At 37.1% G+C, this 13,086-nt stretch overlaps 9 protein-coding genes across 9 annotated transcripts; 3 read left to right on the top strand and 6 right to left on the bottom strand.

The window, feature by feature from the left end:
• Positions 1-55: 55 nt before the first annotated feature.
• Positions 56-2,407, bottom strand: PRCAT00001367001 (uncharacterized protein; the record flags this gene model as incomplete). The annotated part of the gene is made up of 1 exon (XM_062951149.1): positions 56-2,407. The coding sequence occupies one exon, from the start codon at positions 2,405-2,407 to the stop codon at positions 56-58; it is 2,352 nt and encodes a 783-aa protein (XP_062808180.1).
• A 576-nt stretch (positions 2,408-2,983) lies between these two features.
• On the top strand, positions 2,984-3,564 carry PRCAT00001366001 (succinate dehydrogenase cytochrome b subunit SDH3; the record flags this gene model as incomplete). Its single annotated transcript, XM_062951148.1, has 2 exons — positions 2,984-3,017; positions 3,077-3,564. 2 exons carry the CDS (start codon positions 2,984-2,986, stop codon positions 3,562-3,564), a joined length of 522 nt encoding a protein of 173 aa, XP_062808179.1.
• Positions 3,565-3,711: 147 nt separating this feature from the next.
• HAP42 (Hap42p) lies at positions 3,712-5,259 on the bottom strand (the record flags this gene model as incomplete). The annotated part of the gene is made up of 1 exon (XM_062951147.1): positions 3,712-5,259. One exon carries the CDS (start codon positions 5,257-5,259, stop codon positions 3,712-3,714), a length of 1,548 nt encoding a protein of 515 aa, XP_062808178.1.
• Positions 5,260-5,769: 510 nt separating this feature from the next.
• Positions 5,770-6,021, top strand: HSK3 (Hsk3p; the record flags this gene model as incomplete). The annotated part of the gene is made up of 1 exon (XM_062951146.1): positions 5,770-6,021. One exon carries the CDS (start codon positions 5,770-5,772, stop codon positions 6,019-6,021), a length of 252 nt encoding a protein of 83 aa, XP_062808177.1.
• A 291-nt stretch (positions 6,022-6,312) lies between these two features.
• Positions 6,313-6,633, bottom strand: PRCAT00001363001 (uncharacterized protein; the record flags this gene model as incomplete). The annotated part of the gene is made up of 1 exon (XM_062951145.1): positions 6,313-6,633. One exon carries the CDS (start codon positions 6,631-6,633, stop codon positions 6,313-6,315), a length of 321 nt encoding a protein of 106 aa, XP_062808176.1.
• Positions 6,634-6,843: 210 nt separating this feature from the next.
• On the top strand, positions 6,844-7,524 carry PRCAT00001362001 (kinetochore-associated Ndc80 complex subunit; the record flags this gene model as incomplete). Its single annotated transcript, XM_062951143.1, has 1 exon — positions 6,844-7,524. The coding sequence occupies one exon, from the start codon at positions 6,844-6,846 to the stop codon at positions 7,522-7,524; it is 681 nt and encodes a 226-aa protein (XP_062808175.1).
• A 267-nt stretch (positions 7,525-7,791) lies between these two features.
• Positions 7,792-8,130, bottom strand: PRCAT00001361001 (mitochondrial 54S ribosomal protein mL60; the record flags this gene model as incomplete). The annotated part of the gene is made up of 1 exon (XM_062951142.1): positions 7,792-8,130. The coding sequence occupies one exon, from the start codon at positions 8,128-8,130 to the stop codon at positions 7,792-7,794; it is 339 nt and encodes a 112-aa protein (XP_062808174.1).
• Positions 8,131-9,103: 973 nt separating this feature from the next.
• Positions 9,104-9,532, bottom strand: PRCAT00001360001 (uncharacterized protein; the record flags this gene model as incomplete). Its single annotated transcript, XM_062951141.1, has 1 exon — positions 9,104-9,532. One exon carries the CDS (start codon positions 9,530-9,532, stop codon positions 9,104-9,106), a length of 429 nt encoding a protein of 142 aa, XP_062808173.1.
• A 2,804-nt stretch (positions 9,533-12,336) lies between these two features.
• Positions 12,337-12,816, bottom strand: PRCAT00001359001 (uncharacterized protein; the record flags this gene model as incomplete). Its single annotated transcript, XM_062951140.1, has 1 exon — positions 12,337-12,816. The coding sequence occupies one exon, from the start codon at positions 12,814-12,816 to the stop codon at positions 12,337-12,339; it is 480 nt and encodes a 159-aa protein (XP_062808172.1).
• Positions 12,817-13,086: the final 270 nt, after the last annotated feature.

The following is a 13,086-nucleotide window of genomic DNA, read 5'->3' as shown; positions in this document are numbered from 1 at the left end:
ATGTCTACATAGTTTCAAATAATCACTGCTAAATTAAATATTAAATGAATCTGATTTAAAATGAGCTCCAGCTCCAATTGGCTGGAACACTTCCCACAACTTGTTCATTTCTATTATCAGATTTTCTGGAGTAAGAATTTTGATGCACATGATGTCCGTTAGAGATGTCAGTTGAGTCTTTTTTCTTATTGGACTCTATAACTGGTTGATGAGCTGCTTCAGGCTTTGCTAGTCCAAATTCATGGTTCATAAACTCATTATATTCATGGATGCAATTGTCACAGACCTTAGAGAGAGTACCTCTTCCCCCTGTCGTAAATTGGGCAAGATGATTGATGTATAAATAATGGGAGGTATGCTCTTTGCAGAAAATTCCGCCACATTTTCTGCAGTGATGTTTTCTTTCAAAAAAATTAAAAACTTTAGGGCATGACTCAATACCACATTTGTATACAGCTTCATCTTTGAGCCAATGTTTTTTTGTAGGAGCTCTTGTTATATCCTGGTTCCTAAGCTTAAAAGATCCTATATATACAGATGATCTCCCTGGACTTGTTGAACGTGCAGAGTCCACAGATGGCGTAGACTCTACGGACTTGATAGAATCTTTCGACGATTTAGTAACAATGTTCGGATCAGTATTCGTTTTAAAATACTGAGAGTCAACAGGGGATGGTGAGTCTAAAGCTGAATCAATCGGTGAATTTGGTACTGATCCGAGATTGCTTTCCGATGCTGATTTACCTGAATTAAGCCCATTGTTTAAAGTCATTCGAAGGACAGCAGGAATATACATTGGGCTCCTGAATCCATTTATTTGTTGTAGCCGCCTCCTAGGCTCGGGCTGCATAAATACACGGGCTGGATTCTTCTGAGAAGCATTCAAATTATGCTCATGATACTGGCCCTGCAAACTTTGTACTTTCTGATGATACTTTGATTGCAGAGAAAGAGCACGATACCGTTCAAGATCACGATGGTGAAGAGACTTGTCCTCTTGGCTATTTTGCATTTGAATAGTTTTCAGCGCAACATTACTGCTCGTGTGCCCAGCATTTCTATCAACTGCGTCTGACAGGGTATATTGTCCCCTCATTCTCTCCGCAGCCTTAAAATTCTTATTCATATTATCAGAGGAATCATTTCGTCTAGGAATTGAAAATGTTTCTGGCATTGGCTGGACCCCACGCGCTAATTTTGCGTGGTTGGAGTACAGCTGTATAGGGTGTTCGATTTTAGATTTGAGACTTTCGTTTGATGTATCAGTAGTGGTCTCTAAATTTTTTACCGACTTTGGGCTGATTTCTCGACCGTTTGGAGCATGAATCTCTGGCTTCTCGACATGAGGCTGTCTCGTAAGACTCGCAAAAGTTGATAAATCGACTTCGGCTGGCTGATAAGGCTCTGAGTTTTTCATTCTTTTATCACTGTTCTCTAGTTTGGCAGCAGATCCCTTACGAGAGACGGCCCTTGATTTAGATCCATTATCTAAGTCTATTATAGGCATCGGTGATAAGCTTAATTTCTTCAAAGCGTTCAACGTAAGTCTTTGCTGTTGAAGGATAGTATCCTTATCGTCATAATCTTCATCAACGTCATCATTCAGTACTTCTGATTCCTTTTCCTGTGATGCTTCTACGTCATTTTTGAATGGAAGCTGTTTTCCAATCTCCAAATCATCATCGGTGGTCTTCAAGTTGGATATGCTAGATAATACTGGTGCCTGTATGAAAGACTGAAAGTTCTTTGTATTGTTTACATGACCACTGTTGCTTACAATACTACCATTTCTCGCAAGTTGAGGCTTGTTTATGGTGGTATTCGTATTGCCGTTGGTAAATTGTTGCTTCAAAGATTTTAAAGATGCAGTGGATAAAACGGACTGGAAAGATTGTGTTCGATTCCTATTAACTTCTTTTTTCTTGAATGATAAGTCAGCGGATGTCTCTAAAGATATTTCGTTATCATTTTCATCATCTTCTTCGTTGTCATTCTCATTAGCGGTTGGTGTTACGCTTTTGCTTGCGTTTTCATCATCATTAGAGTATATATGCTCAGAATTGACATGTTCATTTGAACTATCTACTGCACTCGTAACTTTGTCTTTCTGGTCATCTGAATTCATCGTAGGGGGTGTCATAGCGCTTGGTTGGTTATTTTCTCCTATGCAAACAGTATCACTAATGTTTTCTCCGCTATGCGTCTTCCTGTTCTCTTGTATTTGTTCAAAGGCATGGTCTTCTACTACTTCATGCTTAAAATCCGTAACATTCATTTCAGAATTTTGAGCATCCGTCTTCAGATTCCTATCGTCAACTTCGTTGTGGCACCCTTCTTTCCTATTGCCACGAAGCGTATAAGTATCCTCCTCTTTTTGACTTCCTGTTTCTCTCACTGGCAAGAGCATACTTTGCCTGTGGACTCCACTCGAATATTGTAAAGTTAGAAAGCTGCAGATGCAAACGCCAATAGTCACAACTAAAATTATAGCTATGAAAGACCTATTCTTACGTATCTACAGTTTCGAGATTGCCATGAAAGGGCTGCGTAACTAACAAACGACAAAAAAAAAAAATTACCAAAAAGTGAATAAGCGACATCGCGACATCACGACATCTCACAAGATACCTGTTTCTTTTCGCGGTTAAACAAAAAGCTTATATTGTAATATCTCTATGGTTTGTCGAAATAAGGACTCAGAAATATATAACATTTGATTAAGAATGAGCGCAAGCGTCTAATATGCCGAAATATCTATTTATATTTACTATTGCACTATTCAATGTTTAAAAAGAAGAACCCCGGGACATAGCTTCCAGTATTATAATTCAAAAGCATTTTATTGGCTGGATTCTAGAAGGCACCTCCCGGAGTTACACAAAAACCAAAAATGTAGAGTATATACTGTAGTATCGCTCCAGTCAAAGAGAAGTTATATATTACTTTGTTAAACTTTACAACAGAAAAATAAAAATTCAGTAATATGATATTCCGCGTAGGATTAGGATTAACTAGACGTATGTGATATCAAGTGAACTAAAATCGAGCTGACTTGAACTTTTACTAACTTAAATAGCGATCTCAAAACAAGTCGTAAGACCAACTTTTGCCAGGAATGCCTTTAGGACTATTGCAACCATGAAGACTACTGATGGTCAGGAGCAAGATATCTTGGTAGCCCAAAGGAAGAACAGACCCACATCTCCCCATTTGCAAATTTATCAGCCTCAATTAACTTGGGTCTTGTCTGGTCTTCACAGAATTACGGGGGTTGCCATGGCTTTTCCTTTCTATGCATTAACTTGTACCTACGCAGCAACGTCTATTTTGAACATACCTTTTGATTCATCCACATTGGTTGGTCTCTTTGCTTCTTTACCCTTTGTTGTTAAGCTTGGTGCGAAGGCTGTTATGGCATATCCATTTGCTTTTCACGTTACTAATGGTGTAAGACATTTGGTCTGGGATTTGGGAAAGGAGTTGACCATTAAAGGTGTATACAGAACTGGTTACATAGTATTGGCAGCTACTACTCTCTTCGGAACTTACTTGGCTTTCTTCTAAATGAATATAATCTTTGTTAGCATGTGGTAATCAATTTAGTTATTTATTAGTCAATATATTCGATAGTGTGATAGCGACAGAGACAATTCACGGCGTAGTATCACTTAGTATTTATGAATATTTATTGAGTATATATATTTCACTACTTCACGTCTTTTTAAATCTACTAAGATCGCTATCGGTTTCCATACAAAGGCACGGCCCATCGATGGAGCAGAACCCACAATTAAACTTGGGATCCTTTTTTAAAGGCTTAGGTACGTTTTGCTTTATATCAACATTATTCTTGGCATTGCCAACTTGTACTTCTGGTGCTGCAGAATGGCTATTAGCATCTTGGCCAGGTTCATTCAAAATTTCATTATCATTTCTCAAGATTAATTTATCCATCATTAAGTCTTCGTCTGTCAATTCAAAGTTACAACTTAAGTCATTATTATTCCATATTTCATTCAATTCGTCATCAGAGTCAATTGTTATAGATTGGTTCAAAGGCTTCAATAAGTTAGGTGTGAACGATGTATTCATTTTGAGTGGAACTGAACCTATAAGTGACAGTCCCTTAAAATTATCAGCAGTCTTGGTAGTCTTTGTTTCATGTCCTTTTTGCGTTGCCCTTGAGAGTCCAAATTTCCTATTTTCTTGCTCTTTTGACACCTTATACTTTGACCTCATTTCCAAGTAATTTCTTATCTGTTCATTTAATCCACCCTTTTCATTTCCGAGAAATGACTTAGTTACGCTTCTTATTATGTCAGATGATTTTGTCAAGTAGCTCAAAAACTTATTTAAGTCATTGATATTATTAATTCGTTCTAGCTGTTCATAAGTGTTCACTTTCTTCGTTCCATTTTCTTCATCAGCCGTTTTCAGAATACCAGCTTCACTACTTAATGCATCAAAAGTAATTACTCCATTTTGCACAAAATTTAATTCTTTGATTTGATTACCAATGACATCAATATAGTTTTTGATCAATTCCTGTTCCTTAAGTTTCGATAAGTAAGTCTTCTTCAACTCAATCAATTCGGAATCATCTTCAGTCTGCACTTTTTCCTTAAAGGTGCCAACTTGAGATATCGTTGTTCTTTCGCTAATTGATGCGATTGTTTCAGTGCCATTGATAGAAGTATCAGGAACGATTTTTTGTTTACCACTGTTGTATAATTGCTGAATTGATTGATTTACGATCTGCCTGTTGGCGCCATTAGAGGGGGGTGATTTACAAGACGCGTTCAACACTTTCACTTTCTTTTTGGGGCATGTCTTATCACTGTTTTCAAATCCTAAAGTACTTATTTCAGTAGAGCTCTGGTTTTTGGCGCTATTATCCTCATGCGTCACATTCGTGGGTTTCCTTCCAGGCCTTGGCCGAGGTGGTAGAACCCACTTTTTTGAAGTATTGATTTTCAAAGATATACTATTTCTTAAGGATGTGGGGGAAGAGCCCAAAGTCAGACTTCCTGCAAGGTTTGGGCACGCCGGCTTAGGCAAAACTGCAACTGGAACTGGCTTCGGTTTAATGGCAATAGTATGATGGGTTTTGTGGGTCTTGGGTCCAGCAAGACTCCTGTTCGAATCAAAATTCATAGTATTAGGACTTGTTAAATCCGCCGGAGATCGCAGAGCACCGGCATCCCTTTCTATAGGAACTCCATCCTTTCTTATGTTTATATTTGCTTTCTCTACCACCATCGTAAATAAAGTCTATCACATTCAAATATATCGACTCTGCGAGAATTTGTGCAACAAAAATGCTATTGGCCTTTAGATGCTATGTCTATGGAACCAAGCAAGTGTCAAAAACTTTTCTGTATTTAACCACTTAAACCCATAGAGCTACTATTCAATAGCCAATTTTTGTAAGAAGTTCGTGAATATTGAGTCTCTCCTTGATTGTGATCCGAGTTCAGAGATTAAACGTTATTTTCATTCAACTCTTCCAGTCTTGATTAAATATATATTGTCCAAAAGTTTTGTCCTAAAATTAAGCTTCGAATCTTTCTAGGAGAAGCTTTAATACCGAATTATTCGATAACTTCAAGTCTTTTCGATACAGAAGAGAATGAGGGTTTTTTTTTTCAGTCTTGTACAATAAAATGAACTCGGAAAACGGTTCTCGCGGGATGCATGTAAATCAACAAACAATCTTAATGCCGATCAAGGCACAGAAAGCTCACACTAAACAACTCGTATTTGACACTAATGAGAGCTACAAGCTTTTCCCTGGAGTCTGCTGATTCTCACTCATCAGTTAGACGAAGACAACTAAGCCATTTGAACTCACAGTTAGCCCAACTACATGCGAACCTATGTGACTTCAAAGATCTTATCACAGTTACATCGGCACAATATAATGCTATTGAGAAGATTGGAAAGATTCATGGATCCTTCTTTATGGCAAGTCATGCTGTTTTTGAAAGCGATACTTTCAATGAGCCCCAAGAGTCAGACTAATTAGCTAAGGTAGCTCATCCTAAACTCGACTGATTTCATTTTTTAAAGCTATGAATCAAATGCAGAAGCTTCATCAATAATTCCAGCGTCTACATAGCTTTTCTAATGATTAACATAGTGCGGAACAAAGATGGGCCGTGCAAGTCAAGTTCAAAAGAAGTATTTTAAGTCAATCTCAGAACGCGCTGGCCGAAATCTGGGTGTTAATAAAACTGTATCTTCATAAATAAAGTATATTGCTATTTACATGCGATCTCCATCACAAATCTTTCAAATAAATCCTCTATTAATCTACTTTTGAAAGTTCTTTTTCTTCTCCAACTTTTCCTTAATCAATATGTCCCGTTCATCATCAAGATATTCGACTCTTTGATAATTAGTAACACAGCCGGTCGATCTTTTGTTTGCTTCCTCACATTTCCTATAAGCCTCTATGGGATGTTGATAGCTATTGCTGCACTCGATGTAAGCTTTGATAAGGTCGTCACATCTAGCAAATGCTTTTTTTCTCCATCTCTCAAAAATCAACTGTTCTTCTTTTGGAGTTAAGATCCAAGGAGGTAAATTGGGGTTGCTTTTTAGCTCAACTTCATCAAAGGTTTTTTTCGCCATGCCACCATACGTATTATGTTCAAGTTCAGCAGTTTGATACTACTCTGAGATGTAATCTTTGAAATAATCTTTTTGTGTCACCCTTAAATTTCTACCCGTATAGAAAACAAAAAAAAAACTATTATGTAAACAAAGGTATAGAATAACTTGGACAATAAAATAACTATTTAGGAAGAGTATTTAAACATAAGAAGGACCTGGTGGTAAGAAATGTTGTATCATGGGTCCCCAGATGAAATAATACAAAAGTCAATTGATAGTATCGAGATTGAACCTGAATTATTGACTTTGCAAAGAATCGAAGAGACTATTAGCTCTACAAAGCAATTAAGACAAAACAAGATAGCAACGGTTCAAGATAATGTAAGGGTACTCAGTAAACAGCTAAATTCGTTGAAAAATGAGATGGATGTTCTACAAAAGATAAGCGATTACAATTACGAAATTTTAAGTAAGTTGGGTAACGAATCGACTCTTGGTAAGGGCGAAAAGGATAATATTTTCAAGGCTTTGAAGAAGAAATCTGTTGAGTTGGATAATATGAAGGTATCTTTGGCTAAAAATCTAAATGATTTGGAAAGTTCTATCAACTCCCTTAATTTAAATAAGAACACGTTGGAACACCAAATTGAAGAGTTGAAAATAAAGTTCGACAACCTAATAAATTCTAGCATCAATACAATCAACCAAGACTCGAAGATATTGAAGATTAATATATACAGAAACTTGGGCATAAAAGTAGAAAGCTTCGATTCAGACCTGCTGGAAGGTCGAGATAAAGACCAAATAATTATATACAACAAAGAAGCAGACATGTCAAGTATGCTAAGAGTTGATGAAAAATATAGTGATTTTTTCATATCAAACTATATTTGGGATAGATTGGACTGAGCCTTTATCCATATAAAAAAAAATCTTGTTCTACTTCAATTCACGTCACGTTAACAGGAAAGCGATTTTTTTCAGAAATGTATATTACTAATGAATAAAGCAATGACTATGTACAATAATTTTCATTTTCGTCCTCCATCTAATAAAATTCAAGTATTGCTTTCCTAGTTCACACGTACATTGATACGTTTATGAACCAAGAATGCATTTTCCAAGGCTTACATGTAAATCAGGTTTATTAACTAGTATTTTTTGTATCCCAGAATCTTAATAGTATTTAGGGTTTTCCCTGAAGGATAACTTGGTCCATTTGGGTACTCTGTGGACTGATTTGCGATAATCCTTTTCTTTCTTGTCGAAGGTTGTATATTTATTTCTAGGTGTCATTTCATGTTCTTTGGGAAGCTGAAATTTCAAGTAGTCAATCTTATTGTATCCAGTCTGCCCATCCACAGTTTTCAAAGAGTTAAATAATATCTCTATGTTGTTGTCAACCATTTTCATTCTTCTCCTCAACCTCAATTTTTGGGGCGGTGACATTCTAGGTGCCACTTTCCACAAGTAGCCACCTTGTACGATTACCGATGACTTAAATGCTCCGAACATTAATGAAAATTCTAGCTCCGAAAGTTAAACCAAACCTCTAAATCACCGTCTACTAGGAACTTAGCATAGGTTTCAGATTTAATTTTTTTCTTTGAAAACAGGATTCCAGGGCGTGTGTGTGCGAATACCTTTTTTTATATGTCAAATGTTCTCTTTACCGCTACTATTTGAAGTCTGTAAAGTTTTCACAGACTGTAGGTACGATATTGAAAGCAATCCTAGCACCCCTATAAAAGTTTTCCATACATGCCTTATTTCTAGAACGATTATTCTAGAATTAAATGCACCAAATGATCTTCATTAGTAGATGGGTGCGAGTGCCGCAAAACGTAAATAACCTATATGGGAATTGCATATTGCTCTTCTCACGAAAGGTAAAATATGCTACACGACAAGAAAAGTGCAACTTCCGAAAAATGAGCTTGTCCGGTATGCTCCAAGTACAAGCACCTTGTTGCCTTCCATTCTTACAATGCAAAACTTGCTCATGTTTAATAACAGGGCCTAGGTCGGTGGCAGTGAACACGAGCTGATATGCCCTGTTAGTACCACAAATAGAAAAAGAAAAAGAAATTAGTGCTGATAGTTAAGCAGCAACTCCAAACTAAATATAGTATGAAGACCCTTCGTAGCGGCGCTCTTCAAAAAAAAAAGTTTTCCTGTAAGCCATGGCCCGGAACTGGTATTAACTGATATGTAGGATCCTTCAATTCTCAAAAAACTAGAACTCATGTAATGTATAAAAATATGTGCATTTGTGAATTTGTATCTATAAAATTTAGCCTCTATTAAAGTAGTTGCTAAGAACCAGCAACCTTAAGCATAACCCAATATTAATTTTTTTTATCATAAACTGAATTGAGTCAGAAAACCAACTCTCTTTTTTTCGTAAATCTCGTACCATAGTTAGCGACGTACACCATCCTAAAATTCTTCATTGGTCTTAAATTCAGACCTGGGTATCTTATAGTGTTCATAAACACGCTGTTAACCACTTTCGGTAATTATGAGATGTCGAGGGTAATCGTTCTGATAATGTGTTATTACTTGAATGAACTGAATAGTTCAAGTCAAGCCTAGTGGAATCCAAGTCATCATTCTCCTTTTCATTGAAATCGAGATTATTGTAGGAATAACCACTAACTGGTAACAGTAATGGTGAGTCAATTAATTGCTGGTTACTCAAAACATAGTTATTATAATGCTGTAACGACGGCGTCAACAAAGGAGATACAAGTTTTTGTTCACTTGAATTCTGATTTGCTGTATTATTCTGGAACTGGTCCCTGAATATTGACTGCTGCTCGTCCGCCATTTTGCATTCTTCCGAACAGTAGACCATGTTATGTGAACATAACTTGTCACAGCTCAAACAGTAATTGTTAAATGCTAAATCCGTCATCTTGTGTTCTTTCAAAATGCCAAATGGTTGGTAATTGCTAAGTATTAATCTTATTTAGTTTTCTGGACAACTATCTTGAATTAAGTGATTCGCTAAGTTCAGCGCTCAGTATGTATTTAATGCTAATAATACTCGAATATCTGGTACTGTTTTCCAATAACCAAGTTTGGGACACTTATAAAATTATTCTATGTATTTGTAACTTGAAAAGATGTCAGAAATTTTCAGCGATACGTGTGTAATTTATAATTTTATATGTGTTGAGAATGAGCAATAAGTTTTGCAATGATTCATACCTAACCCACAGTGAATTCGCGTCATCACCTGAAAATTTTTAGTGTAGAAATGAGTTCCGAACACGGTCAAACATGTGGCGCATACGAAACCTCCTTTATGTATAGGACAAATTTGTAATTTTGTCTAAGGTCTATCCGGTTTATCTGTATTAAGTAAGTCTGTGATAGCCATTAGTCAACAAATGACACATCCGGTCAACACAACTGTGCAAAGAAGCCATGTTTTCTAAGCATTATTTGAAACATGTGGGAGGTATTCCGGGGGAACTTCCGTGGTCGGGAATAATGAAGGGTGGAGACAGCATCCGAGACATTGTGGCGAGCAGCCCCTCTCATCCAAGTCCATTATCGCTATAGTGGTTGCATCATAAAGCGACAAAGAGTGGGCAAGAAAAAACTTTTTGTGTGGAAGAAGATTTTAATGCTGGAGGAAGTTAACGTCCGTGTCGGAGCTTTTGTTTAGAATTCTAAATATTGGGGAAGCTATGCTATTGTGTGACTAAAAAAGATAGTGACGTCTAGAGTACCAGAATCTTTCTGCGTGCTACAGGTCGTAATTGCATTGTGCCTTGTTGGGAGGCAATACGCACTGTAGTGGTTCAGAGAACACCGTGGTGGTCCATAGGCATCGTGGTGGGCCCGTGACATCGTGGCGATGGAGAAACCGTGGTAGGCAAAATATTAGCGCGCTGGTTACGGCTACTGTCACAAATGATTTGTGGTTATGCACATGCTTAATTGCTCTAGGTATCCAGCTATGTACGCATCTAAGCATCTAAGCATCTATGCATAGGCAAAGCTTTCGAAACCTTAGTGTCCCAGATTCGGAGGATTTGCTTAGTTACATCTCCGTGTGTTCTAGTGCATTCTGTGGTTTATTAGGTGGAGAAATTAATCACTTTTTTTGGGCTAGTGGGGATTATCCTGTGGAAATTTTGTGTGGGAGTCGCCAAGGCGCTAGGGCACTGACGGCTGCCACGGACTCCCCGAATTATTCAGTACCACTATCGAACACGCAGCATAGTGTCAGCAGTTCCGAACTTAGTGGCTGGTGACTTCTAGACTTAAGAACCGTAATATGAAATCCGGGATATGAGACATCAATAAAGTGGTGAGTACAGATCTTTTTGATATGAGTCATGTCGTGCTAGCCCTGTCAGAGAAAACAAAGGTGGCTTTGACACACCTGTTATCTATACATTATTAGGATTCTGATGACACATTAATGCCATACCTTGCACAGTAAGAGGACTTTGATTACTTCCTAAAATTATGGCTCTAAGGATGTGGCACAACTACCTAAAACTCTTCTTGGAATGGCTAGAACCCTCAAATCGCATGAGAACAGTTGTAGCTTGCTACCCGTACCCTGAATTGCTAATGTCGTACAGGATATCTATCTATAGAATTATTGAGTAAACGCACGTGTAGGTCGTGTGCAAGTCTCACTTTTGTTAGGATGGCTCGGGATAAGCGAGTTCGGAAAGATAAATACACCTTTGGAGAAGGAAGGAAGTTGCTAACCTGGTTGCAATTAACGCTCTTAGATTGTTGACATTAATGTTTACGAAACACCAAGTCAAATCTTGATTGTCACTGTAGCATACTTGTAGCCGTGATTTATTTCAACTGTAGCTTATCATGTAACGAGGAAGAAATAAGGAATATGAATTTGCTTTAGTTTGAAAAGAACAGAAGAAAAATGAAAAGTTATCAAGAAGATGCTATCGTTCCTTCATTCACTATTCTTTAGATTCATAAATAATCGTGAATTAGGTACTACTCGTTCTATTACACAGCTACAGTGTAATCGTTACCCAAAAAAAAGACTTATTCTTAAATGAGTTAAAATGTTGCAAAAATATCAAAAGTTTTCTCTTAGAAGCTCTTTTAACTTTTCGTTCTCAGCTCAACAAGCTCATTTTACATAATTAAAATAGAACTGTCTGAATCGACTCAATTTGATATATGAAGATCTCTAAGTTTGCTCTGTTGCAGATGAATTCAGCCTATAGAACACATTGAAAGACACGTTGTCAAGGTCAATCTATTATTCAGTAGTACAATACAAAAAAATGGGAGTGTTGCTAACCACATTATATTTTTAAATAATAGAGAATATAAAGTGGGGAACTTCATGTCTATTTTAAAGAGATCAAAATAAAAAACTATAGATAGATTTGCGAAACTATTGTTCTTGCATCCCCTCATCCGTCCCCATTAAATTTAATTATCCACCTAAGTTCGACCCTTATGCGCACTTTAGTATGTTAAAATTTTTTTTTTATTTTCTTTCGCCGCATGACACTTTTTTTTTTTTTACTGTCCGTGCCTGAAATTGTTCTCGATGCGAAAACGCGCTTTTACAATACAGGGAATGTCCAACAAGAATATCTTCCGGATGGATCTAGTTCCCCTGAACTAGACTCATCGCTTAAGCTAAACCTAGTAAGTTTAAAGAGATCAAGTGATTAGATTCCAATGATCTATTGTCCATGTATAGGTCTTCTACACGCTCTTATACTTGTACTTCAAATTTCCTAGTTGACGAATGTCACCATTCGTTCTTGCGTGCCATCGTTTAACAGTGCTCGCGTTCATAACATTGAACAAAGGAAGCCAACAGTGAGAACTTGATAGATTAAGCCGAGCTTTGAAAAAGTAAAGTACAAGAGAAGTGGCAAGTCCCCAATTGCAATACTCTATACTACCTTGATAACGTCCAAGATGGATGCTCTGGTTCACACTAACAAGACTCATTGCTATTGAAGAATTTACAAAAACGTTAAGTATCTTGTTATGTTTAAACACCAATACTAGAATGAATTCAGAGATGTACAAGCAGCATAAGATTCGTGTGTAGTGCTTATAGCTTTCATTATTTTCTGCTCCGATGTCTTTCAATATGTTTTCCTGGTCATCCTCATCTATCGGCTCGCCGGCAGACTGATCTAGGATCACTCTGTTTATTTTACGTATTCTAGACATAACCGTAAAATCACTATTTAAGAAAAGGAAACTGCCGGGGAATGGCAAGATCTATTAATATCAAAAGTGTCTTCTGGCAATCGCACTCCCTGCAATTTTAGGTGTCAATAACAGGAGCCTATATAGAATTCCTTTTAATCTACCGAGTCAGTCAAATCTTAATTCTCAAATAGGCTGACTTTGAAGCTGTCTGTTTTAGACTCAGTTACTATCTACTGCTGTTCCATCTTGACTCGAGGATCAAAAGGTCGTAAACAATAGAAAATTTGT

Source organism: Priceomyces carsonii (assembly GCF_900007245.1).
Source record: "Priceomyces carsonii strain CBS4050 genome assembly, scaffold: Debaryomyces_carsonii_scaffold_1, whole genome shotgun sequence".
In the NCBI taxonomy this organism is placed as follows: domain Eukaryota; kingdom Fungi; phylum Ascomycota; class Pichiomycetes; order Serinales; family Debaryomycetaceae; genus Priceomyces; species Priceomyces carsonii.
This window is presented reverse-complemented; position numbering and strand designations above follow the sequence as displayed.